This window comes from Pipistrellus kuhlii, unplaced genomic scaffold, assembly GCF_014108245.1.
Source record: "Pipistrellus kuhlii isolate mPipKuh1 unplaced genomic scaffold, mPipKuh1.p scaffold_m20_p_3, whole genome shotgun sequence".
Classification (NCBI taxonomy): domain Eukaryota; kingdom Metazoa; phylum Chordata; class Mammalia; order Chiroptera; family Vespertilionidae; genus Pipistrellus; species Pipistrellus kuhlii.
Window position 1 is genome coordinate 2,844,536 of NW_023425529.1, and position 26,970 is coordinate 2,871,505.

Consider the following 26,970-nt stretch of genomic DNA (forward strand, 5'->3'; position numbering starts at 1 on the left):
TGTGGGGGCTCCCCTGGGGGATGGAGGGGATGCTGCTTCAGGGTCACCACCTTCTCCAGGCCCCGAGCCGCTGGTGGGCTCAGCTGTGGCTGCGGGACCACTGCACCACACTCTCCCTGTCTCCCTCCTAGGAAGGGCAGGGCGCAGGGCGCAGGGTCCAAGTTCAGCCTTATTTCCTCCTTGAAGTATGTCCTGGGCAAGTAAGTCCACTTCTTCCCCTTCCCCAGGGCCCTGCTTCCTCCACATACAGTGGGGCTCACGGTCCCACATTCCTAATGCCTGTATGTCGGTTATGTAAGAGGATAGATACCGAGTGTGTAGCATGGTGTCTGGCACATAGTAGGTGTCAATGAGATGAGTTCCCGCCCCCTTCCCATCTGTCTCCTAGATCCGTTCCTGGTTCCCAGGAGTGGGTCTTGGGCTGTGTGTGTGTGTGTGTGTGTGTGTGCGCGTGCGAGATATGTTTCCTTCCCTCTTTTTCAGCCTTCACTTTCACCCCCTGAAGTGCACAGAACCTGTGTCCTGGAGCAGGGCTGGGGGCTGAGGAGGCTGGAGGAGGGAGGGCCCAGGAGCCGCCCCTCCCCCAGCTGAAGTGTGCCGACGGGGAGGAGGGGGAGGCAGGGTACGTCGCTGTGCGGGTGACTGTGTGTGTTTCTCTTCTCTCAGTGGGAAAGTGAGGAGCAGTTTCCAAGGGCTCTCTGACCCATTCTGCTCTGGACACAGGCCTGACTCAGTTTCCCTCTTTGGCTTATCTTTATCATCTCTCTCCTCCCAGAAGTCTCCCTGGATCTTGGGGCTAAAGAGGCTGTGGGGTTGGCATGCCCCTCTCCCTCCTTTCCTTGACCTTTTCACGGCCAGGGGGAGGGGAGGGGCTGGCTCTGCTTGCATTTCCTGTCTGTCTCTCCCGGCTCCATACAGGTAGAGGCTCAGGCTGTATTTGTGGAACAGCTGCCTTCTATCTACACCCTCACATTCTTCTCACCCGGGGCAGCTTCTGTGCTGGGGGCTCAGGCAGGACCTGCAGGGGGGAGTGAGTTCCTGTCCGGGAGGAGAGAGGGGACATTCTTGCCAAGTGCCCAGCGTGGGGCCTGCCCACAGTCAGGCTTGCTTGACGGTGGTTGTCTGTGGTCTGTGACCCCTGGGAGGTGGGGCGGATGCTGCGGGCCGGAGGCCACATGCGGACCAGGCTCTGCGGGGTGGAGAGGCCGGAACCGCTCCTGCTGGGGGCTTTGCAGGTCTCCCTTGATCGCACGCCTGCTGTTTGCCAGGCGCGGGGCGGAACACTCTCTGATCTGGTTTAACGTTGGCCGGAGGCCTGTGAGAGAGGTCCGAGGGCCTCTGGCGGGGGGCAGGCCAGGGCCAGGGAACACAGGAGCTGAGGTCCGGAGGTCCGAAAGCCTGACGTGGATTTTGGGAAGATGAGACTTGGAATGTGGTTTGGGGATCAGCCCTAGAAAACCACAAACTCTGAACAGAGAAATGACGCATTATCCTTCCTCGTCAGGGATTCCCCAGAGTCTCTGGGTGTTTGTTAAATGCAGGTTCCTGGGCCCTGCCTGCGGAGACTTTAATTCAGTAGGACCCAGGAATCTGCATGTTAAAAATGCATCTCCAGGTTAGCTCACCCATGTTTGCTGGCTGTCTGGCAGCGGAGGAGGCTGCTCTATGTTCCCAGCCATCTCCTGGACTCCGCCCACCCGCCCCCTCGTTTGCCAGAGGAGCCTGAGCTCAGAGAAGCGAGGCGCCTTGTCCTGGGTGACACAGCAGCCAGAGGGAGGCCGATACTGACTAATCCTGACTAATAAGCGTCCCGCTCCGCTGGCTGCTGCTCCAGGCCCGTCCAGAGAGTCCCTCATGCACTTCTCAGATCGATCCTCTACCTCATTCCTGTGGAGTGGATGAGGAAACTGAGGCAGACAGAGTCTGCGGACGAGGGTTCAAGGCCGCGCAGCCGGCAGAGGCATGCAGCGCGGTGGGGACGGGAGACTCTAGCGTCTTGCATCTTTGGACGGAGCGACGCCTTCCCTCTCCCTTTCTTTGCTGCGAGGCCGCGGGTGTGGCTGAGCCTGCGGCTGTGCGTGTGAGCGGAGGCCAGGCCAGCGGAGGGACGTCGGAGGGGGGAGGCTGGAAAGCCGGGAAGGCGGCCCGGAGGAGGCGGCGCGGAGTCGCAGAGCGCTGGCCAAGGCGTGCCCCGGTCTGCAGGGCAGCGGGGTGTGCCCGTCCGTCCCCAGTAGGCGTCCGGGGCTGGGCCAGCGGTGCACCCAGGCGCACACAGTCCGGGCTGGGCTGGTGCAGGCGGCTGGGCCGGAGGAGGGGGCCGGGCAGGCGGGGCGGGAGCTGCGGGGGCTGCAGGGGCGCGGCGGGAGCGGGGGCGCGCACAGCCCCTTCCGGGGGCGCCCGCCCTTGCGGGCTCCCAGTCCCGCTGCCCGCAGCTCGGCTCCGCGACGCCCCGCCCGCGGCCAGCCCGGGTTTCCGCCCTGCTTCCCTGTGCTTAGGATTCGCAGCCGCATCCCCCGACGCTCGCAGCCAATTTCACGGCCTCTGGGCCCGGCGCGGGGCGGGGATCGTAAACCCGCGGGTGCGGGGCGGGGGCCGGCGGGTCCTGGCAGGGACTGGCCTGCCTGCGGACCGGGGCGACCAGGAGCGATCGCAGCGAGGATGTGTGTGCCCGGTGGGTGTGTACGGGATGGGGTGGGTGTGCACCGGATGGGGTGGAGGGGACGTGGCTGGGGACCCACCTGGGCGCACTGTGCGGGTGTGCAGGTGTGGCCACGTGTGCGCTGGAGGGCGGGGAGCTCATCCTGGGATGGGCATGCTTGGGGCCTGGATGTGTCAACCCATGAGCTGTGTAGGGGCCCCTTTGTCCGCGGGCAGGTGTGTGTGGGTGCATAGGGTGAAAGCTGTGTGCGTTGGGTGGCCCGCTGTGTTTCCATGAGCGTGTCACCGTGTGTGTGTGCAGGGTTCCCAGGCATGTCGGCACACCCGTGTGGGCCCGTGTGCTGAGGTGGGCCCCCTGTGTCCGGGCTCTGTGGGCAGCTGTGCGCAGTGGATGGGGGGCTGTGTGCCCCTGTGTGTCTGAGCGCGTGTGAAAGTCTGGTGTGCTGGTTGCTGTCCTGTGGGTACAGGTTGTGTGTGAGGATGTGTGTGGTCCTTGGGGTGCTGTCCTGTCCCTGCTGGCCACAGGGCTCAGGGTCAAGTGTGAGCCTTGCAGCTGGGGCGGGAGGGGGAGCAGTGACCCTCTCGGGCCGGGAGCCCTTTCCCGGAGCACGCCTGCTGCTGGGCTGTTTTCTTCCTCTGGGTAGAGGTCTGGAGCCGAGGCAGCGCAGGGCCCGTGTCTGAGCTGTGGCAGCGGCTGCCAGCTCGGTGGGTCTGCGCCTGCTTTTGAATGGCCATGCCGAGGCGCCCAGGTGTGAGCGTCTGCCTGATGGGGAGGACCAGGAGGACCATCTGGGCTGGGGAGGGAGGGGGTGCAGGGCCAGACTGAGAGAGGGGCCTCCGAGGGGCGGGGATGAGCGCGTGGTGTGCACGTGTGCGCGCAGATGGAGGGAAGGCCCCGCCAGGCACGTCTGTCCGGGAGTGAGCCTGGGCAGGTGGAGGTCGGGCAGGCCCATTGCTCTTCGGGTATGTGAGCGCATATGGTGGGGAGTGGGGCGCAGGCGGTGGGCACGCGGGAGGGGGTGCAGGAATATGCGCTGGGAGACGGGCCTGCTCCCTGCAAGACGGGCCGTGTTGCTGTTGGGGCGATGGGCAGAAGGGGGGCGTGGTTGGGCACCGGAGGGGGGGGGCTCTGTGTGTGGGCACTGGGCATCAGAGCAGGGTGAGGGTGTGGATGGCCACCCCACCTGGTGTGTGTTCATGACCAAGCGAGGGGTGGGGCTGGGACTCTGGCTTGGGGCCCAGCAGGGAGTGAAGGACATGGGGTGGAGGGTGGGGCGGGGTGAGGGCCCTGTGGCTCTCAGAACATCCATCCATCTGTTGCTTGCTCCTCTGCCCAAGAAGCCGTGGAGGGATTAAAAGAAGCCCTGTGGCTTCCGGCCCCTCCCCTCCCCCTGAATCCCTGGGGTAGGATGGGGAGCCCCAGCTCTCCATCCGGGCCCCGAGGCCCTTTCCCTCCATCTCTCTTGCCCCATCATTTTCTCCATCTCCCTCCCCCCGCAATCTCCTCATCTCCTGCCTCTATCTCTCTCCATCTCTGCCTCCATCTCCCTCCATTCCCTCCCTCTGTCTCCTCCCTCTCTCACACTGATATTCATTTGTGGTATATTCGGTTGCCATGGGAAACCTAAGAAAGAAGTGAGTGTACCCTTCAAGACTTCAGCATTTTCCCCTCCTCCCTCCCTCCCTCCCTCCTGCTGTCCCCTCCCTCTCCTGCTCTCCTCTCCCTCCCTCCTTCCCTCCCTCCCCCTTCTCCCTTCGCCTCCACAGGAGAGGACTTGGGTGAGGAGCTGCTGCCGCCAGAGCTGGGCCAGGACCGGAGACCCACTGCCACTGCTGCTGCCACCTCTGCTGCTGCGGGGACCTCCCTGAGACCGGGCCGGGAGCAGAGCCTCGCTGGCCGGAGGGGTCCCCTCTCTCCGCAGACGGCTGGTAAGGACAAGGTCCCTCCCGAGCGTGTGAGTGTGGATGGAGGTGAGCCCGGCTCACATGACCTGGCCCTGCCAACCCGTGATGCGGGCCAGCCTCTGCCCCACTGTCTGTCCCTTCCTGCCTTGCCCAGCCCTGCCCCCAGCTGCGGGCACCCCGACCCGCCGCCCCTCCTCAGCTTCCCTTCCCCAGGGCCCGTGAGGCAGCTGGCAGAGTGGCAGGCCTTTTGGGGGCTGGGACCGGTCCACCGGGAGGCTGGGGAGGGAGCCGCTGCCGGCTGCTGGCTCAGGCACCCCAGTCCCGCCGCTCCTCCCAGCTGAGACCCAGCAGGCCAGGCCGGCCTGCTGCAGGCGGGGGCATCTGTGCACCGGGTGGGGGTGAGGGACTGGCTTCCCGGGCCAGCCTGGGAGGAGATGGCCTCTTCGCCCTCAGGGGGGGCCTTCCTGTGATGGGGAGGGGCAGCCTGAGGGCCTGGGAGTGAGCTGGGAGCCGGGGAAACGCCCGGCAGAATCAGTCCCTGCCCGATCCGGTGGCCTGTGTGTGTGGAGGCGGCAGGGAGGGCCGGCTGGGCCCCGGGCCGGCGGGCAGGCCTGCAGGGGCCCTCCTGTCCTGGCTGGGCCCGTGGCTGCCCGGAGAGGAGCGGCAGAGGCTGTCGCTGTCACTGAGGCTGTGTCGGTGGCGGCCACGTGGAGGGAGCTGTTGTCCTGCCGGTTGCTGAGTGACGCGGAGAGGACCCGCCTCTGTGGCACTGTGGTCTCCATGGAGAGACGAGGAGACAGGGAGGAAGGAGGCTTGCAGCCTGGCCTGGGTGTTGGTGGTTGCTAGGGAGAGGGAGATGCGTCTCTAAGCTGTGATGGTCCCCACGTGGGGGGCTGTGGCTGCTGAGGTGCTGAGGTCCTCAGGAAAGGGCTGGGGCTCTGGAGGGGCTGGTGCAGGGATGGTAAGGGTGAGGGGGCTCCAGGAGGACAGTGGGGGTGTGACGGGGGAGTGGCTGCTGCTGTGAGTTGGTGTGGCGGACACAGGCTGACGTGGGCTGAGGGGGGGTGCAGTGGGTGGGCTGAGTTGTATCTCCACATCCAGTGCTTTCCTGCCTGTCACGTGGCTGGACTGGACCCTGTTGCACCGTCACTGTCCCTCCTCCCAAGGTGCCCTCTGTCTGTCCTTTCTTCTCACTTCTGCGGCCAACTTCTCTGCCTCTGCCTCCTGGAGCCCTCCGGCCTCCGGGCTTTTGAACGTATGAGTCCCACCCGGATGCATCCTCCTTCCTGCCCCCCACCCCCCACGACTGCCTTCACCCGTGCTGTGCTCTGGGAAGCCTGGCTTTGGTGCCTGCCTTCGAGGTATCAGATAGGGGAGGCGATTTGTCTGAGGTCACACAGTGGGCCCACGCTGGGACTGGGATTGACCCTGGGGCACCTGCCTCCCCCAGATGTCCAGCTCACCAGGCCTCATTCCCCTCCCCCCATCCTCCCCGGGAGCCTCTGCTACCCTCCCATTCAGAGTCATCTGACTCTAGCACTTACAGCTGCCAAGCCCTGCGCCTCAGTTTCCCCACATGTGAAATGGAGATGTACATGCCTCTCCAGGTCGCTGTCCCTTGGGATAAAGTATGTGATGCCCTTGGTGTGGCTTCTTGCACTTAACAGACTCTCAGTAAGTGGCCACCGCGATCAAAATTCCTTTTGAAGCGGGTTTTTGAAAGGATGTTCTGGCATGCCCTGGGGGGAGAGCAGTGCCTGCTCATCAGAGACCTGCCTTCGTGTGCGTGCCCTTCCTGAGCTGGTCTCGTGGCAGCAGGAAGCAGGCGGGAGAGGAGGGCCTCCGGAGGGTCCCGCAGCTCCTTGGTGGCGGAGCCAGGATGGGCCGGGCGTGACCGGATCCTGTCGCGTGTTCCCCCCTGCTTGCTCCACGGCCCTGTGTGTGCACTTGAACCCAGTGGGCATTGCCTGAGCCCCTGCCTTCTGGCTTTCTTCACAGCACACAGCGTGCTGGTGCCTTGGGAGGAACAGATGCAGGGGAAAGCCAGTCCTATCGGCCTCCATGACACCACCAGGGGCCAGGCCAGGCCAGGGACAGAAAGGAGGCCCAAAGCGGGGCATTGGAGGGCCCTGGGGAGTGATGGGTGGCCATCTTTTGAGTGACAGAGATCTGGTTCGGATCCTGCTACTTTCTAGGTGGATAGCCACGGGCACATTCCTTTGTCTTTCTCGGCCTCAGTTTCTTCTTCTGTACAATGGGGATGATAAGAATTCCTATTTCACCTCAAGCAGGGAATAAAGTTAGTGCACAGGGCCTGGTACCTGGGAGGTGCTTCCTGAGGCATGGCTCTTCTTTCTTTCTTTCTTTCTTTCTTTCTTTCTTTCTTTCTTTCTTTCTTTCCTTCTTTCTTAAAAAATATATTTTATTGATTTTTTACAGAGTGGAAGGGAGAGGAGTAGAGAGCTAGAAACATCCATCAGCTGCTTCCTGCACACCTCCTACTGGGGATGTGCCTGCAACCAAGTACATGCCCTTGATCAGAATTGAACCCGGGACCCCTCCAGTATGCAGGCCGACGCTCTATCCAGTGAGCCAAACCGCCTACAACATGGCTGTTCCTTCTATCCCACCTTCTTTACATGTCAGGTTGAGCTAGGGAAGAGGGCTATCAAAGGGCAGAGGTGGACCAACCAGGCACAGACCTCAGTTCACCCCAAGAAGAGACGGTTAGCAGTGAGCGCTGCCTTGGGATGGGTGGGGAGACGTAGTGAGTGTCTGTGTACAGTGAGACCACGGAAGGCTGGCAGGAGCATAGGGTCTGGGATGATAAGACTAAGGCTCACATCCTGATGTTGCCATGTATGGCCTGTGGGATCTTGGGAGGGTCAGTTTCCCCACCTGCGAAGTGGAGGGAAAAGCAGTGGAGCGAGCATTGCTTTAAATGAATTCATATTTGCGAAAGACACCCAGGAGTCCCCTGAATCTGCGCAGTATCCCATTTTCCAGGAGAAGACAGTGGGTGGGAGGAGCTTGAGATTTGATAGCAATAATGCCAATAGCCGCTCTTTATTGAGCATCTGCTGTGTGCCAGGCGCTTTCCTCTGTGCTCTGGGTCCCACTTAATTTCCCAGCCTTTACGCGTGCTGTTCCTTGTGCAGGAGGCTCTGTTCCTTCTTTGCTTGCTGGACGTGTGGCCTGGCTGTCTCCCGTTTTGGTTCATTACCACCTCCTCCGGGAGGCCCTCCCTGACCACTCTGTGTGATCTGAGCTTCCTTCTGTTTCCTGGTAGTCCCTGACACCACCACATGCCATTTTGTTTATGTGCCTGTTACGTACCCACCCACCAAGGTAGATTATCAGCTCCAGGAGGGAAGGAGTTTTTTTCCTGTCTTGTTCTCTACTCTATCCCAGGTGCCTTGAATGGGGCGCGGCACATAATAGATGCTCAGTAAATATGTATTTCAATATATAGTGAATGTATCCCACTCTTTATGGGAATGCAGGGCCCGGGAGGCTTGTAAACTGCCTGTGGACACGCAGCTGGAAGTAGGTGGCAGGGTGAGCATTTGATCCCAGGTTGGCCTGGCTCCAGATTGTCCGCCTTCTCTGTTGCACAACACCGCCCAGCGGGAGGCCTGGCCTTGCAAGCCGGAGTTTGGACTTTCTTCTGAACACAGATGAAACCACAGAAAACCTCTTAAGGAAGAGCTTTGGTAACAGCCTGAACTGTCAAATTAGTTCACTAGCTGTGTGACCTTAGGTAAATTACTTAACCACTCTGTGCCTCAGTTTATTTGTCTGTAAAATGGGAGTAATGTCTTGGCTGGCTTAATGATCTTGGCGGGCTTCTGGGAGGCAGTGGACTTTGGGGTTTGATTTGCAGGCTTGGCTCCAAGCACCCCCATGCCCCTGCCTCCGCCCCCCCCCTCCTCGCCTCCCCCCGCCTCCCCCGCCTCCCCTGCCTCCCCAAGGTGGAAAAACAGCCTTTGCTGAATCACCCCAGTCCTGGAAGGCCCCACTGCCCACGCTTGAGGGATCTGAGATTTTGACTTCTGAATAAGGGACTTTTTAAGAGCTTGGGACAAGCCATTTTCTGCCCCACTAGCCCCCTCCATCCCTGCTCTCTCCCCCCCCCCCCCCAAAGAGAGAGAGAGAGAGAGAGAGAGAGAGAGAGAGAGAGAGAGAGAGAGAGAGAGGGATTTCAAAGAGGAAAGAGAAGGAAACTGATTTTTACTGAGTACCATCTGTGTGTAGGGACATTCCTGTCCTTAACCCCTTCCCAGTCACAGCAGCCCATGCAGAGTGGGGTTATTAAAGCCATTTGACAAGTGCCATCCTCAGGTTTGGGGAAGTCCTGTGCAGAGAACAGAGCAGGTTTGGACCTAGGCTCAGAGGCTCTGCCTGCGTGTGACCGGAGAGAGGCGGGAACACTGAGGCTCCTGGGATGGGCTTGCTCTGGGGTTACCCAGAGAGCGGGCTGTGGGTCCCAGGATGGGGCTCAGAGTGGCCCCAGTTTCAGAGGCTGGACCTCGAGGGGCTGTGGAATGAATAGATTGCTTTCCCAGCCTGGATGCCTCCCCACCCCGCCCCCCCACTGCTGGCAGCCACGCGAGGCCAGGGAATAGATCTGGCGTTGTGCGTGGTTGTTCCAGTGTCTCGCTCAAGACCCCATTTGTTTGGGGAGGAGAAAGGGGGGTCTGTGGTGCCCAACAGAGGTGGGATTCATGGACAGGCCTGGGGGCAGGGTAGCCTGCCTGGTACGGGCTAGGCCTGGAGGAACTCCAGAAGGGAGAGAAGGGGGTGGGGGCCCGGTCTGGTCCGGGGTCCCGCTTTTGGGGGCTGGGGGCAGAGTGTTGTACCCCAGGTTGGGGGGCTGTGTGGGTGGAGGGGCAGGAGGAGGGGAAAGAGTCTTGTCCTTATGACAAGAGTCTGAAGGAAGGAGAGCATGATGACCCTGTACTCAGGGAGCCCTAGTCTTAGGGGAGTGGGGGGGGGGCGCGTGCAGGGAGAGACACCTAACCATGCCATCAGGATGCTTGTCTGAGGGGACTCAGCCCTGACTTTGGGGAGTCCACGACTGAGTGGGGATAGAGCCTCAACTCCAGGAGCCCTAGTCTGAGGGTGGAGGCAGTCTGGGTTTGGGGGTTCAATCTGCTTTCTGAATGTAGGAGAGTCCCACTGGGTGGAGGCTCCCTGAGTTCTGGGAAGACTTCCTGGAAGAGGCGGTCCCTGAGGCCTGGGAAGGGATTGGATTCAGGGCAGGGATTACAGGAGGGACTGTTCTGTGGTTGGAAGCAAGGCATGCTGGGTAAGATCCCAGTGCTGAGTAGTTATATGTGTCTGAACCTCAATGTGCTCATCTGTGAAATGGGGACATTGCCTGGGCACTGCCCGGCTCCTGGGGGGAGGGTTGGAGAGAGAAGTCTCTGTACACAGTAGGCCCACAGGGCTGCCAGGGGCTGCATGGTTGGTAAGACCGGCCGTGCAGGAATTCTAGAAGCTGCCTCAAGCCATTTCCCCGCCCCTCCTCCACCCTGGGCCACCGCTCCAACTCAGCTGCAATCCTTCCAGGTGCGGGAGGAGCTGTGAGGTGGAGAAGGGCCCTAGGGCTCCTGCCTTCCTCCAACTTGCTGGGACCATGGCTAGTTCCAGCCGTCTCTGTGCCCCAGGCTGAGGCCCAGACTCTGTCCCTGAGGACACAGCCTGAGGCCTATGGGAAGTCAGAGCTTACCCCTGGCACCCAGGGCTGGGCCTCAAGGACAGAGGTGGGGGCTCACCGAGGCCCGCAAGCATCCTGGGTGGAGATGGGCCGCACAGAGGGGTTGGCAGAGGAGAGTGGGTGCCCCCGTGATGGTGGCTCAGGAGCCCTTGAGCTAAACAGAGGCTCAAGGAGTGAGGTCTTTCCTGTGAGTGCCAGACACTGGGCGCTGGCTAGGAGCAGTGAGTCAGAGCGGAGGGACTCCTGGGCTGTGAGTGGGTGACGCAGTAGTCAAGCACTTGGGCCCAGGCCTGGGTTTACCTCCTGATTCTACCCACAACAGACACTGTGGGCCTCAGCATCCTCATCTGTAAAATGGGAATAAAAACAGCACCTGCCTCCTAAGGTGGACACTGGAACGTGCTCAGCGCTGAGCCTGACGTTCAGCGAGTGCCCAGTAAGTGCTAACTGCTTGTTGGGATTGCCGGTGGCGGGAGCAGCTGGGCAGGGCTACCCCAGCCACCCCAGCCCCCACCTCTCAGGGTGCTGGCACTGGCTATGTCCTGTGTGTCCTGAGGCCTGGGACGCTGGCTCAGAAAATGTGGGTGTGTCTGCCTCTCTGGCTCCTCCCACTCTCCCCAGGGCCCTCCGAACAAGGTTTGCAATGAGCTGGTAAGTTTGGGAGTAGGCAGCGTGGGTTACATCCCAGCTCATCCATCCCCTCGAAGGCTGCGTAGCTCTGAGCAGATCGCTGTGTGAACCTCAGTTTCTTCATCTGTACAATGGGAGCAAGGGCCATTATGAGGATGCAGTGAGACGATGCAGGAAGGCAGCGTCCATCCTCTTCTCCGCAGGCACGTGTTGGGTGCCTGCTGGCTCCTGTCCCTGCCCCGAGCTTCCCCTGTCTGCTTCAGTGCTGGGGCTGATGGCAGGGGAGGGGCTCTGGGGACTGGGCGGCTGGACTGGCTGAGATGGAGCTGATCCGGACGTTCTGTCCTGGCTTCAGGGAAGCTCAGGGGGCCGGGTAGGGGGGACTGTCCTTAGGGAAGAGGTGGGGGTCAGGCCTCTATGGGGAGCCAAGACCTCGAGCTGAAGGGTCAGAGCCTTAGGATCTCCATCCACTTGCCACGCTCACTGGCAGGTGATGCCCAGAGCGGCTCTGACCCGGGTCACACAGCAGTGAGGGGCCAGGCTGCGGGTCGAACCCGGGCCCAGCAGTGTGGGCTGGAGCACTTCCACCTTCCACGTTGCCTGGTCCATGAAGCGGCTGTTTCTGAGCGGGTTCCCTGGGGCCTGGGCCAGCTTTCTTACCCTCCGGTGTCTCTCACTCTGTCCTCCCCTCTCTGACTCCATCTCCCGCCATCTCTCTGGCCTGCCCTGTCTGCTCCCAGCAGCCTAGTGCCCTCCGTCAGCCCATGAGGAGGTGGATGGACGGCAGCTGTGTGTGTGTGTGTGTGTCCTGGGTGACGCATGTGCGTTTGTTGTGAGTTGGAGAGGGCACATGTACAGGAATGAACCCACCTCTCCTGACTGAAGGCTGATGTGTAGCCGGTGGGACCCCCCTCGGCCCTTGGCGGGGCCCCTGACTCCACAGCCCAAACATCTCCCCTAGGCCACAGGGGGCTATCCTGATCCCCCTTGGGGAGGCATCCCCTCCTTGGCATGTTCCCTGGGTCCAGGGTTTGAATTCATTTCTGCCCCTTACCCTCTGTGGACCCCAATTCTCAGACTGCCCATATATTCAAAGGGAATCATTTATTCCTTTTTAAAAAAAATATATATTTTATTGATTTTTTTACAGAGAGGAAAGGAGAGGGATAGAGAGCTAGAAACATTGATGAGAGAGACATCGACCAGCTGCCTCCTGCACACCCCCCACCGGTGATGTGTCCGCAACCAGTGTACATGCCCTTGACCGGAATCGAACCTGGGACCCTTCAGTTTGCAGACTGACGTTCTATCCACTGAGCCAAACCGGTTTCAGCCGTTCATTTCTTTTATTTAATGACTTTAATGACACCCCAGTAACACTCATCCTGTGCTTGACACAATTCTAAGAAATTTATAGAAATTAAATCCTCACAACAACTCAACAAAGTAGCATTATCTCCATTTGACAGATGGGGAAACTGAGGCAAAGAGCACTAAGGACCCTGCCCTTGGTCACACAGTGAGTCAGTGGTGAGACCAGGATTTGAGCCTGGATCAGTGGTTCACAGGCACCCTCCTCACCACCTTGCTGGGTTGCGTGCCCTTTGTAACCCATGGCGAGTGGCTGGGCAGGGCCTGGGCCGGCCTGGTCCCCTGGTCCAGGAAGGCGGTCCTGGCACATGGTAGGTGTGGCAGCTTGGGATCAGGTTGGATTGGAGACCCTAGCGTATCATCTACTGAGCAAGTCACCCGACCTGTCTGAGCCTCAGTTTCCCCATATGCACAACAGGGTAACAGTGTCACCTGTCAGAGCTGCTGTGAGAATTTGGTGCAGTGAGGCATGGGGGCACGGGGCACATAGGAGGCACTCCATGTGTGGGGCAGCTGTGATGATTCCATGACAGGGTGAGAGGGAGGCAGTTTGCGGGGGGGACCCTGTGTCAGGGGAGGGGAGCATGTACTCAGGAACCTGGGGTCAGGAGCGGACAGGCCGGAGGGATGCGCTGCCAGCCCCTCACTGGTGTCCACCTGTCCATCTGGTGTATCTGGTGTGCAGCGGGGCCCAGGCTTGGGACATGATCAGCTGTGTGAGTGTGTGTGTGTGTGTGTGTGTGTGTGTATTCTTGTACCTCACCATCCTGGTGTCACACACACCCATGATGGAGAAACAACTGAGATTCCTTGCTTGTGGGGGCTGAACCTTGGAGACCGTCGCATCCTGCCTTTTCATTGTTGCAAATGGGGAAACTGAGGCCCAGCGAGGGGGAGAGATTTGCACTGGGGCACACAGTGAATTCTGGTGAGCTGAAGTTTCACTGCTGGGCGGGACCTTTTCTAGAACATGCAGTGACAATCCTGCCTGCAGCAGCCTCGTCGCCGCCACCCTGGCCCACATCCTGCAGGCCGGTGCTCTGTGCGGCCTTCCTGCACCCCCACTCCACCGCCTGGGCTATGGGTGGACTCCCTGGCCCGTCCCCCACCAGGAAGCCATCAGGACAGCTGAGCCTGTGCGCACAGAGCCTGGTGTGTGCATAGTAGGTGCTCAGCAAGCATTTGCTGAAGGATAGGTGATCTTGGCCATCATCCCCTCCACCTCTCTCATGGTGAAGTCAGTCTGAATTTCAGGGGGCAGGGACCTGCCCAGGTCTGAGCAGGGAACTGAACCCAGGCCTCCTGGCTCCCAGTCCTCAGCCCTCTTGTTTGTGCATTCATACACATGCAACACACACACACACACACACACACACACCACGCCGTGATCCAAAAGCTTCGCTCTGATCATTGCTCAACTTTCTAGCCTAAAAGTGTCCATCTGTCCATCTGTCTGCCAAAGCCGTAGGCTGGACACCTACTGGGCACCTGTTCTGCCCTCCCCCCGCCCCCCCCCAGCCTGATTCTGTCCCGAAAATGGGGCAGGAGCCTTGAGAGGGAAGCCTGGGAGGGTGGGGCTAGTGCAGGGGACACCCCCCCAGGCACATTCCTGCTGTTCCCCTGCTTCTGGCCACATGCACCCAGTCCCACCCAGAAACCCCACCTGCCTGAGCCTCCCGGTCCCCCACCCTCTCCTCCTGCTTTTTCACTGTTGCGAATGGCTCAGGCTTTGGGGGAAGGAGTATCATTCTCCGGGACCAGCCTCCCCCTCTGCCTCCCCCAGGAAGTCTGCCATACTGCCTGGGAGGGTGGTAATTAGCATGAGGCAGGCTGATTAGCTCAGAAATTAAGTCTTTGTTTCCCTGGCTCCCTAGTTTCCCTAATTGAGCAGATGCAGAGCAGGGGGAAGGGGAGGGGCTGCCCAGTTGGCCACGGGGTTGGGAGGGGGCACACGTGGCCCTGTGTTCCCTGCAGGGGCTGGCAGGGTGGGAGGGAAGCATAGATGGGGCACAGTGTGGGGCCTTGGTGGAGAAATGTGGGGGAGTGAGTCGGGGGACAGGGACCCCGGGGTGTGCTTGTGTGGCTCAGTGAGGGCATCTCACCGGAGACCCCACTGGGAGGGCTGATCTGCATTTGTTTGCGCCTTCAGGTCTGCACATCAATCACTGGCCATAGTAACTAGTAGGAGCACCTACTATGCGCAGCCCCTAGGCCGGATGCCTTCTGTGAATTGCCTTATTCTGGCCTCAGACAATAGTAAATTGAGAGGACTCCTCCTTTTGTAGGGGAAGAACCTAAGCCTGAGAGAGAGAGAGAGAGAGAGAGAGAGAGAGAGAGAGAGAGAGAGCGCGCACGCGAGCGCGCGCGGGGAGGTGACCTGTCCAAGGTCACACAGCTCGGAGTGGCCAGGCAGGGCTCAGACCCAGACCCTGTCCTGGAGGGAGGGGGAACCTGTGATGGTAGCCAGTCCAGGCCCTGGAGGAACCTTTGTCCTTTACATTTGTCACACGGCAATGGCGGCCCTGCCTGCTTGGGTTGTTGGGAGGAGCCGTGACTGTAGCTGTAGTGGTGACAGCATGATTTATTCAGTGTTTGCTGCGTGCTAGGTAGGTTTCAAGTGCTTCACATGTGTTCATATTTCATGCTCACGGCCATCCCGAGAGCCACGGCTGGGTGCCCCCCATTATCCCCATTTCACATTCGCAGAAGCCAAGGTGAGGCCCTTGTCTGTAGGGTGTGTAGTAGCACAGGTGAGACACGTGGTGCATATAGATGCTCAGCAAAGGTTGGTGGCCTGCCCCCTGGCCCTGAAAACAGGTCCCTGGAGATCCTGCATCTCCGGGGCTCCCCCTGGAAGGTCCAGGGGAACAGCCCTCCTCATAAAAACCTCTGGGGTAGGTATTGCTTTTGCTTCCATTTTACAGACAGGAAGTTGAGGTTCAGAGAGGAACTGTGAGATCCTGGTCCTCATCGCTCTGGGGTGATGCTCCCACGCCTCTGCCTCCTCTTAGCAGCCGTGGCACGGGGTCCCCGGGCTCATCTCTGCCGTGCCCTGCCTCTGGCTGCGGGGTGTCTGATAGGGCCACCTGCTCATGAAACAAGACCTTTGGGTGTTCCTCTGGCTCCTAAAACTCACCTTGTCCCGTGCTGACCCTTCCTCTCTCCTCCTCACCTGGGCCCACCTGCTCCTTCTCTGAGGCTCCTGCTCCAGGGTGGGCACTACCCTCACTGACACCCATCGGGACCCTGAGTCAGCTGCACTCCACCTGGGTCTCCTGTCCTCACCCTAGTAGATCACTGAGCCCTGCTCTCACCTCTTCCATTGCCTTCCACCCGCTGCCCTTGCCCGCGTCCAATCACTGTCACTGGCCTGGGCCATCTCCCTTGCCCCTCTGTCATTGGCATGAGCTCCCAGCATGCCACTGGCTCCCCACCGTCCCTGGGCTAAGACCCAGAATCCTTACACTGGCTTCTGAGACCCACTGGAACTTGGCCGAGCCTGGGGTCTCCATCTCCAACTTCCACACCTCAACCAGTTCCTCAAGTGTGTAGGGCAGGTCCTTGACCAAGATCACCCTCCGCAAAGCCTGCTCCCAGCACAGAGGGGACTCCTCAGGTGCCCTGCCCTGGGGACCTCCCTCTCATATTCCTAAGAGACCTGTGAGGCCAGAGGTGCTGCCCATTTTGCAGAGGGGGAAGCTGAGACTCAGAAAGCTGACCTGGCATCCGAACCCAAGTCTCTCTCTCTCCCTGTGGAGCCAGTGTTCTCCTCGGGGCGTGCTGACGGTGCCAGGTGCAGTTTGGGCCTAATGAGCCGCCAGAGAGGAGGTCCGTGATGTCTCTGGAGGCCCGGCCTGCCTCTTCCTGTTGGGGGTGGGATGCTGCGTGTGAGGAGGGTGGTGCCAGCCCCTCGCCAGGCCCTCCTGGACTACGGCCTCCCAGCTCCTCCCCCTTCTTCTCCCTTCCTTCAAAACAAACACCCGCGAGCCCAAACCGCCCATCCAGCCAAGGCACAGATGGAGCCCGAGTTGGAATTAATTAGTCCTGTTGCCAGGGCAACCAGGACCGGACCGAGATCCAGCCTTTTCTCTCGGCCCGCCCCCACCAGCCAGGCTCCACCCCTGCCGCTCATGGCCCCGCCCACCAAGGCCATGGCCCCTCCCTCTCCCCCTGCTGCAGCTGGTGTTTTCTGGAAGGAGAGAAGGAGGAGGATGTCTGGGAGCTGGGTTCCAGCCCTCAACTCTGCCACGTGGGCTGGGCCCTGCACCGCGGGGAGCCGCACTCTGTTCAGCACCTGCCCAGGGAGAGGTGCGGAGGGGCGGTTTGAGACTGGTGAGAGGAAGAACGGAGTGGCCTGGACTTGAGAAAGTGGGGGACTAACGGTGGGCACGCAGAGGCAGGCGGCAGTGATGGGAGCTTTAGAGGGACCGGCCTGTACAGTGGACCGCAGTGATGGGGCTGCCTGGGCCCCCCTCCTCCCTCCCAGTCTTGTCCCTCTTATCCGCGGAGCCCGCGTCCCTCCGATGTGTCCCCTGGACACCAACCGGCAGGACTGTGTGCTCCGTCCTTGCCCCTCGGTCTCTCTGCTAGCTCGCCTCGCCCTGCTGCTTCCTGTGTGGTCCTGGGCAGACTGCTTAGCTTCTCTGTGGTTCCAACTCCTTGTCTGAAAATGGGCATCTCCACGCCCACCAGGGGAGCCACGGGAAGTCCCCGGGTGGTATCTAGTCTGTGGCCACCACCCCATGGCTTTCTGTGCCACTGCCAACGAGGTGCAGTGTCCGGCCAGGGCCATTCCTGGAGGTGCCCTCAAGGTGGAGGAGAGAGAGGGGACCTGAGGGGAGTGTGCCAGCTCGGACCCCTGTCTCCCATTGCGTGGAGTCCCCAGCCCTGGGCTCTGCTGGGCTTGGCACACGGGAGTGCCACCCTGGCTCGGCATGTCCATCACGGGGCTGGGATGAGGCCCAGGGCAGGTTCTAGCTCCTGCTCAGCTCCCCACCTGGTCCCAGAACACGCCGAGCCCCTGGAGCCAAGCGCCGTCTCTCCTACTGCTTGGCTGGTGGCTAATGGGCCATTTGCTTTTTCCAGTGCCGAGGAGGCATCTCTCAAGCCGGCATGGTGGGGCAGAGGCTCAGGGGAACAAATGGGCTAGGACTGGTGACTGGACTCTTACTGTGGGCTGCCCTTCTGTAAGCCTCAGTTTCCTTATCTGTCAGCTGGGTCTAATGTTGATACCAGTGGTCAGCAAACTCAATAGTCCACGGAGCCAAATATCCACAGCACAACGACTGAAATTCCTTGGAGAGCCAAATTTTTAAAACTTAAACGTCTTCCTACGCCACTTCTTCAAAATAGACTCACCCAGGCCGCGGTATTTTGTGGAAGAGCCACACTCAAGGGGCCAAAGAGCCGCATGTGGCTCGAGAGCCGCAGTTTGCCGACCATAGAGTTAAACCAACTTTGAGGAGTTAAACTAGGGTGGCAGCTTCACGCACCCACAGAGGCCAGGCCACTTGAAGGTGTGCCTCTGGCCCCGGGGGAAGGCTCAGGGTCTGCCTAACAGCATCCAACTGGGATTTGTATCCAACACTGAGCTGGCAGCAACACGGATCCCCACGTCGTATTTGGAGCTCTCAGCTGTCCCAGAGGGACAGCTACAAATGGATTAATTGGGGGGGGGGGGGCGGTATTTAACTCTCCTTTACATAATAACCAGGGCTAACCTTTATTGAGGGTTTGATTGCGCCCGGAAGAGCTAAGCACTTTACTGGGATTATCTTGTCTGATCCTCACACTAACCCCGCGGCTGGCCGGCTGCAAGTGCAATTCCTTTTCTGTAGATGAAGCCATCCAACCAGAGAGGTTAAGTCAGAGCCCAAGGTCACACAGCCTCGGGGAGGGGGGAGGGAGCAGGGCTCGCCCCTGGGCCTCCCAGTTCCTCATCTGGGGTTTTCGCTCTGGCTCTTCGGTGGAGAGAGGGGAGGCGGACGGACAGGCCCGATGGGCAGGGAAACACCAAAAGCTGCGGCTTTTCCTGTCTCTCGCAGAGGAGGCTGGGAGGGAGGAGAAGCAGAATTAAACAAACGCAGGGTGCTGTGAGCTCAGGAAGAATAACTTATTTTTTATGAGCTTGTTAACATTTGTGAAGTTAAGTAAGCAGAAATTTATGCCCTTCATTTGCATGCATTAAAGGGAAGGCTGCCTGGGCCCAGTGTGCTTACAGGAAATCTCCCGCCTCCCGGGGCAACCCCCCACCCCCACCCCCCCCTCCGCTCACATTAGGCAGCTCCCGCTCTGGAGGGTTTGCTGGGGCTGTATTTGGTGACTTTCAGATCCAGCTGTGGCCCCTGTTTCCTGTGGCTGTGGCTCTCCGTACTGTCTCTGGGAGCAGCTGGGCCCTGAGTTCAGAGGCCGAATGTTCCAGAAACTCTTCCCAGCCCCTCCGGGGGCCTCAGAAGGAGCAGGAGGCCCACCACCTTCGCTGCCCAAGAGCTGTGGGCAAGTGGCTTTAGCTCTCTGGGCCTCAATGTCCTCATCTGTAAAATGGGGACAAAACCTCCTAGGTTGTGCCCTCCCCATGATGCCACGTATCTAAGATGACATTAGCTTGGGGAGGACGGGGGAGCAAGGGGGGGGGTGATCCCTTTGCTAGTTGACCTGGCTCTTTGGAGTCTCATTGTTTCCCATGGGCCAGAGCGAGGGATGATCTTCCTCTAGGAGGTCTGACGGGACACCCTCCCCGGCCCAGGCCGCCTCGTCCTGCAGCCCTGCCCCTTCCCGCGGTCCTGCAGGTCTCTGCTGGCTGTCTGCGTGATCCCCGGAGCTGTGAGCGTCCTCAGACAGCACCACATCTGTCCTGATCACCGGGCCGCCCGCACCTGCCCTGGGGCTGGAGAAATGGTATTAAATGGAGGCGTGTGTGAAACAGCCTCAACCTCGGCTTTCAATCCTTTGGAATTGAAAGTCCCTTCCAGGTGTGGAGTGACTCATGGTGTTGGGAGCACTTTCCGGCCGGTGCCATCTGTGGCTGAGCTCTACCTCAGATCCGCCGGCAGGGCAGGCCCGGCGAGGACCGCCGTGTGCCAGCCGCTGCAGAGGGGGAACCAGAGGCCCAGGCGGAAGCGTGGGATTTGAACCCGGCGCTCCCTCCCTGGCCCACTGGTTTGTCCCAGGAGACTTTCGGGCTCCTGCTCTGTGGTAGGCACTGGCGGTCTTGGGAGGAGTGAGAAGGGGATCCTGCCCTCCAGGCTGCGTTCAGTAAGCAGAGGCAGCGAGGGTCGGGAGCCGCAGGGGGAGGAAATGAAGTCAGGAAAGGCTGAGGGCTTTATTCCGACCCCACGGGAGTCAGGCGAGGGCAGTGGAAGTCAGGGAGGAAGGTGGAATGATGGTCGCGGCTCAGGTGAGCGCTGGAGGCTGGCGGAGGAGGGGAGAAGGGCCCGATTCGTGCTGGCTGTGGGCTAATGCGCTGGTTCCCTCTGCTTCCAGGAGGAAATGAGGGCGTTTGCTCGGCAGACTGTCCTAAAGCACCTGCTGTGGGCCAGGCATCGTGCAGGACGTGGGCCCGGGGTGAATGACAGCAGCCCCTGCTCTCAGGGATTCCACAGCCAAGCGGGGAGGCAGATGCCTGGTGGGGTGAGAGGGCTTCCTGTAGGAGGCAGGCAGCTTTGAGTCCTGCGTAAGGAGTGGCATTCACAGGGTGGAGATGGGGCAGGCGGGCACGCCAGTCCTGGGCATCTCGAGGGGAAAGGTCAGGAGGTGTGAGTTCAGAGCAGGGTGAGAAGGTCACAGTGCTAGGACCTGGCATTCTCACAGGAAGGAGGATTGGGGATTCTGGGGAGGAGGGAGAGCTCCAAAGAGCCCTCCAGGCCAGGAGAGGGAGTGTGGGCTGTTCGGCTCCCAGCAGCAGCGGCCACTCTGGGTGTTCAGAACCGGGTGTGGATGACGTGTTCAGACAGGCACAGAGCGGGAAGAGCCGAGGCGTCAGGAAGGGGGTTCTCGGAGCTGCTGCTCTTGGGTGAGGCTGGAGGGGTGGGAAGCTGGTGGCGGTAGAGATGGGGGTGGGGAGGGGGAGAGTGGTCTCAAGTATGGGAGGAATCAGGGGACTCCACTGCCAGAGGAGTGAGAGTCATGTGTGTGCACGCATGTGCATGCGTGGTATGTGTATGTGCGTCGGTGTGTTTAGTGTCCTCCTTACAGGAGGCGTTAGAGGGCAGATTGGCAGAGGGAGGGCCGGGCCCGGTCGTGAGGGTCCTTAGCGCTGGGATAGGGACCAGGGAGGCACTGGAAGCTTCTGAGCAGGACGCTGACCACTTGTGCCTGGGCTTGGGGAAGTTGCCTCTGGGAGCCCAAACAGCTTGGATTCAGACTCTTGCTCAGGAAGGGCGCAGGCAGGGCGATGGGGGGACTGCGCACCTGTCCGGGAGCACTAACTAGGGGTGGCGAGGCCGCGGGGAGGAGGAAGGGTGTGGAGCACGGGGAGGGCGGGAGAGGGAGAGGCAGCCTTTGATCAGGGCGCAGAGGTGAGCGCTGGGCTCTGGCGGTGGGAGGGAGGACACAGCAGGTGGGTGGAAGGCGGTGGGGGAGGGCAGCCTATTCAGGATGCCTTTGAAGGATTAAAGGGAGAGTCTGAGCCGGGAAGAAATATCATTAGTGAGGACCCAGAGGCTCTGCTTTCTCTGCCCAGCCCTGCGCACCCAGCTCCACGCGCACAGCTGCAGATCCTCTGACCCCGGGCCTTCGCTTTGTTGTCTGTGAAATGGGGCTGCTTTTAGAGCCCGCCCGTCGCGGGGGTGTGGAGAGGATCGGATGAGGTAATCCACCTGCAGCCGGGCCTGAGCGATGCTTTGTAGTTACCGGCCGTGCGTGGCCGTGGCAATCTCAGGGGGGCGGGAGGGGGTCAGGGACAGATAAGACATCTGCTCAGAGAGGCTGATCAGCCTGCCTGAGGCCACACAGCGGGGTGGGGTACGAGCAGGGGTCTGAATCCAAGCTGTTTGGGCCCCCAGACTTGGTGCTCTCTCCTCCATGCCTGCTCGCCTAAATGCCCCGAGAGTGAGCAGGAGTCCAGTTCTGACCCCTCGTTCAGCCCCCACTGGCCATGGGACCCCGCTCCGCTGCTTGGTCTTGGGGCCTGTGTCGTCTGCAATGGGGCCCATGAGCCGAGTTCAGGGCCGCTGGCCCAGGCCAGGCTCCGGTAGGGGGTCCGTTCACACTGGCTCACTTTCCCTGCACCTGCCTGACCACACTGCCCGTTGTGGGCCCAGGAGCCACCGCCCCGTCCCTGCTCTGATGGAGATAAAGGGAATGCTAATGGCTGGGAGCCCTGCTGTCAGCAGCGTGCAGTGCACTGGGGCTGGGTGGTGGGGACAGAAGCCTCTGGGAACTGCATGCCTGGGAGCTGTGGGGTCCTTTTGCTTTTTCAGTTTCCCATGCTCCAGGTCTCCTGCTGGCACGGGGGCATCGAAGGGCACATGTGCCTTCTTGGCCTTGAGGAAGGGAAATGATGGCTGTCCGGGTTGGGGGATGCCGCTTGTTGCAGGGGGAGGCGAAGGTGCCTTAGAGCGGTAAAGCCAGGCCAAGGGTTCAGGGCTGGCTTCCTGGGGGAGGTGATGCCTGAGCTGAAGCTGGTCAGTGGCAGGGAGAGGGGAGGGTGTGTGCCAGTGCAGGGTGGGCAGGGAAGGTGAGGAGAGCTGTATGCTGAGGCGGGAGCTGGGAAGGTGTAGGTCCCCCTCACAACGTTTCAAAGGCGGGTAAGGATCTTGGCCTCTGTTCCTGGGGTGTAGGGAGCCCTGGAAAGATCTCGAGCAGGAGAAGAAGCATCAGAGCTCCCCTCTAGAACATTCCTTCTGGCCCCAGTATTAGGGGCTGAAGGAGAAGGAGGCCAGAGTAGCAACCGGGGGAGTGATGGCGGTGGCCTGTCCTGTGAGGGGGAGACATGCTGAGGGCAGAGGTGGCAGACTTGGTGTCTGGTCTAATTACCCCTGGTGAGAAGGGGAGGAGTTGAGGATGAAGCCGGGATCTGTGGCCTGAGCGAGCAGGTGGGGTGGTGCTGACCTTGACCAAGAGGAGCAGGAGTGGGCGTGGGCGAGATAAGGACCTGGACTGGCCTGGGCATCTGAGGGCACCTGTGGAGGTGTGTCCAGCAGGCAAAGGCCGGGCTCTGGGTGACCAGGGGCATGAGGCCACCCACACGGAGGGAGGAGCAGCGGTGTTTAGGGGGCTAGGGCAGGAAGGGGCGCCTGGAATCAGGTGCCCTGGAGTCAGGTGGGGCGTGTCCATGCGGCTTTGGCAAAGCTCTTGCCCCCTCGGGTCCATTTTCCTCACCTGCTACGTGACAGCGGCCTGGAGGTGCTGAGGGAGCTGCCAGCTCTGGCCTTTCCTAAAGGACCCAGAGGGGGTGCAGGGCCCGGAGCAGGTGCACTGGGGGAGGGGAGGTCCCACATACAGGAGCTTTGATACGGGCATGGAAGTGAGTGTGCTGGTGGAGTTTGCTTGGCCAGAACTTACTGAGCACCAGCTGCGTGCTGGTCCCCAAAGTGTGGAGCAGGGACGGAGGGGGACTTGGCCATAGTCCCCACTCTCAGTGTGGGCGTGTGGTACCTGGCTTCAAACAAGCCCTTTAGGTATTTATTTGCGATTCTTCGGGTATTTTATAAGAGACTGGCGCAGTGCATCCTCTCTAATCTAGGAACCCTTAGGGGATTTCCAACTGGCAGTTTAGGCCTGATCCCACAGGGCTGCTGGCTCCTAACTGCTCACCTGCCTGCCTGATCACCCCTAACCACTCTGCCTGCCGGCCTGCTTGCCCCCAACTGCCACCCCCCGCCCCCCTGGCCTTTTCGCCCCCAACTGCCGCCCCCTACCCCCCCCCCCGCGGCCTTTTCGCCCCCAACTGCCCCCAACTGCCGCCCCCTCCCACCACCCCCAGCCTTTTTCCCCCAACTGCCCCTCCCTACTGGCCTTCTCACTCTCAACTCCCCCCCCCCCCCCCGCTGTCCTGATCACCCCAATTGCCCTCCCCTCCTGGCCTGATTGCCCCTAACCACCTCTGCCTCTGCCCCGCCATCATGGCTTTGTCCAGAAGGACATCCAGAAGGTCTCTTGGTCTAATTAGCATGTTACCCTTTTATTAGTATAGATATTAGAGACTGGCCATTTACTTTACACCGTAATTCACAGGAGGGATTCCTTGTATAGCTGACATCTCCAGGGGGTGTGCACTAGCTTTCCATCTGCCCGAGTCCCCTCCTGGCCCGTGAGTTCCATGTGGTGCCAGGCTTCCTAGGCTGGGCACGCAGCAGGTGCTTGCAGGCTGTGTGGTTGGCAGGCTGTGGCCCCTCTGGGGTCCCCACTGGGGCGTAGCAGCACCCCTGGCCTCTCTTCTGGGCTTTCCCAGGTTTCATGCTGCTGCTCTTGGTGACAGCAGGCAGGGGCTTGTCCCCGAATCCCGAAGGTGCTCCCTGCCCCTTCCCAGCCTGGGTTTCCCGCCCCCTGCTGGTCCCCCGCAGGCCAGTTTGCCGGCCCAGGACCTGGTGGTGGTAGGCCCTCAGGTCTGTGGGTAAAGGGCCATGGCTGAAGGGACCCCCAGGGTGTCTCACCCACCCCCTTACAGAGGAAGCCAGAGCCCTGCATGGGGACCGCCTGCTCAGGTCCTCGCTGCCCCAGAGCTGGAAGGCGAGGCACCAGCGTAGGCGACACCGCACCTTGAGCGCCGTGGCTACATTGGGTGTGTCCCAGGCTCTAGCTGTGTACCTTCGGACGAGTGGCTTCCCCTCTCTGGCCTCAGCGTCCTCCTCTCTCACACGGGGACCATATAACGCCCAGCTCGCAGGCTGTGCAGGCGGAGGAGTGAAATGATTACTGAGGGCTCTGTGCGCAGACGCAGGTAGGAGGGCTCGCGTCCCAGCCTCAGCCCTGACCGGGGTGATTGGAGGCCGCTTAGTCTTTCTGAGCCTTGGTTTCCTCATGTGAGAAATGGGTCTGATGAGCTGCCTTCCTGTTACACTGTGGGGAGGGAGGGGGCGCTGTGTCTGCACGCAGATGAAGTTTGGCCAGGTCCTCATTGGCCACAGCCCCGGGCGCTTACTGTGCCCGCTGTGCTACGGCCGAAGCTTAAGGCCGGACACTGTTCTCGCCCGGCGGCCCGAGGGTGGGGTAAGAATGGGGAGACTCACCGTGGGGGGAGGGAGAGCTGCCTGGGGAGAATGCAGGAGGAAGGGTCTGCAGTGGGCGGCTGGGTCAGGTCATGTGGGGCCTTGATCTTCAAGAAAGACTTCTGGTTTTATCCTGGGAGCCACAGAAGCTTCTGGAAGGGCTTTCTGTGGATCCGTGCTGGATGGCATTTTGAACAGAGCAGAGGGAGGAACCCCGGGGCTGGAGGCGGTAGTTGCCATCCAGAGAAGAGCCAGCGGAGGCTTGGACACAGGTGTGGCCTTGCAGGTACTGGGATGGGTTGGCGGGGAGGGGTAAGGCAGAGGGCAGGGTCAGGTGTGCTCCAGGGGATGGGACCCAGGCACAGAGAGGTTCGGTGAAGGGTCCACAGTCACACAGCCGGAGGCTCTGGGAGTGAAGCCTCAGGCCCAGCATTTGCAGGAGGTAGTGGCTTGGTCTCCTTGGTGGTGGTGGCGGCGGGCGGGCCGCACCGGAGCTCCGTGCAGTGGAGGCGGAAGGCTGGTCCGAGCTGGCGGGGCGATGCCGGCCGGCCGGGGCACGCTTATGCTTCCCTCTCGGACTCTGCTCAGCGCCAGGCATAATGGAGATTGATTGGGGTGTCTGCCTGGGGTTGGGGGGTCCGTTCCGTGTTGGCCACCGCTCCACTGAGCGGGGATTGGCACGTTGGAGGAGCCATCGGGGGAGGATGGAGCCAGGGCGAGGCGGCACCTGGCACGTGTGACTGTGAGAGAGACCCGGGTTACAGCCGTACCAGCTTCCTGGGGAGACGGCCTGGGCCTCACTGACCTTGGCTTGCCCAGCTGTAAAGCAGAGGTTGTTCCAAGAAGGATGAGGAAGTTGGGACTTAGCACAGGCCCAGGGCATGGGACCTGCTCAGGAAATGGGGGGCATTATTATTACTATTGCTGTCATCGCTGTGGTATTGCAATTGGAGCTGACCTTGTTGGCTCTGAGGTCAGTGGCCTCTATGAGTTGGGACATGTCACCGTCTGCCAGGCCAGCTTAGCTCGGACACTGACGATGTCCTCGAAATGGTGGGCCGGTCCCAGGCCCGAGGCCCACAGGCTGCAGAGCCCAGGCCGGTGTGCGTGGAGGCCCCTGGTGGGGAGGGTCAGGAAAACCTGAGAGAGACGAGCTTCTGTTTCATGGACGACAGAGGGTTATGTAGAGTGCAAGAAAGACCGGGCAGGGAAAGTACATGGGAATTGGAGAAAGCATGGGACGGGGGTGACTCTGAGGAGACTGGACCATGCTTAGAGACCGTCCTTCCCTGATTTTCCCAGGTAAACATACAGGAGGCCCAGAGAGGGCGCGGGCCTGGCTCAAGGTCACACAGCAGCTGGTGCTGGGAGCAGACCCGCTTGGCCTGGGGGCCTGGGCGCCGCCCCCCTCTGTGAAGGAGGAAGGCGATCATTTATCAGGGGAGTTTAATAATGAATGAAGTCGAATGTCTTTAATGCAGGCAGCAGGCCCGAAGTAATAAGGGCCTCTGTATTAATTCGGAAGTTAATGAATATGCAGGTGTGTCTGAATGATTAATGGGGCTTCTCAAGGCCTTGGGAAGGCGTGCGTGAGCCGCTGCCGCTGCTGCTGGGAATATGAATATTGCATGCGTCTGGGAAGCCGGATAAGCTGGGGAGCAGGTGGGCATTCACGGAGCGAAAGAGTCCAGCGGCACCCAGGGCCGCAGAGCCAGGGTCCTGGCTGAGGGCTCTTGTGTCTTGCTGAGTGATCTTGCAAGAGTCACTGGATCTCTCTGAGCCTCAGTTTCCTCATCTGCAGAGTGGGCATAAACACAGCGCCTGGTTCCAGGGATCTTGGGGATGAACCGTGTGACCGTCCTTAGCTCAGGGCAGGCGCAGGCTGAGCCCCTGGTAACTGTCGCAGCCTTTCTAGAAAGGAGGGCAGAGAAGTGGCTGGGGAAGGCCAAACAGGAATAATCCCCTTTAAATATGGACAGACTTTACAGTTTGTCAGGGGAGGGGGGGTGTCTCTTTAAACGACCCCTTGGTTCCTCGCAGCAGTTGCTCGTGCTGGGGCAGAGGAGGCGGGGCTTGGGGAAGCTGGAGCGCAGAGAGGGCTGGCCAGGCTGGCGAGCCAGCAGGGCCCCCGTCTGCACCCCTCACCGTGAAGCTCAGAGGGGCTGCAGGTGGGACCACTGGCCAGCAGGAGGGTCCCTCCATGCACTGACCGGAAAAGGGCCTCCGCGTCTGTTGGGCCTGGGATTCGTCCTGCGTCACCTGTGGGAGCCTCGGTTTCTCTGCCTGTCGGGTGAGGGTCTGCCTGCCACCCAGGGCTGCTCTGAGACTTGGGTGAGGAAATAGGACACTGACCCCTCACCTGTGCCGGCTCACTGGGGGTCTCAGACTCTGCAAACGGCATCCCTGTGATCCTTAGAGCACCCTGGGGTTGGGTGGGGGGGGAAAGGATGTGTGTGCACCAGCCCTGTCTCATTCCTGGGGGCTGTGGGCGCTGGTTCTTGAGCACATCCCTTAGTCTCCCTCAGCCTCAGCTTCTTC

At 60.7% G+C, this 26,970-nt stretch overlaps 1 protein-coding gene across 1 annotated transcript in view; it reads left to right on the plus strand.

Annotated features, from left to right (window-relative positions):
* The first annotated feature begins 283 nt into the window (after positions 1-283).
* The window catches only part of LOC123653059, a 41,178-nt gene continuing 14,491 nt past the window's right edge, over positions 284-26,970 (plus strand). Inside the window, exons 1-3 of the mRNA XM_045587421.1 lie at positions 284-294; positions 1,807-2,671; positions 4,426-4,587. Of these exons, the coding sequence (XP_045443377.1) occupies positions 284-294; positions 1,807-2,671; positions 4,426-4,527 (978 nt within the window). The 3' untranslated portion in view covers positions 4,528-4,587. The remainder of the gene's footprint in view (positions 295-1,806; positions 2,672-4,425; positions 4,588-26,970) is intronic.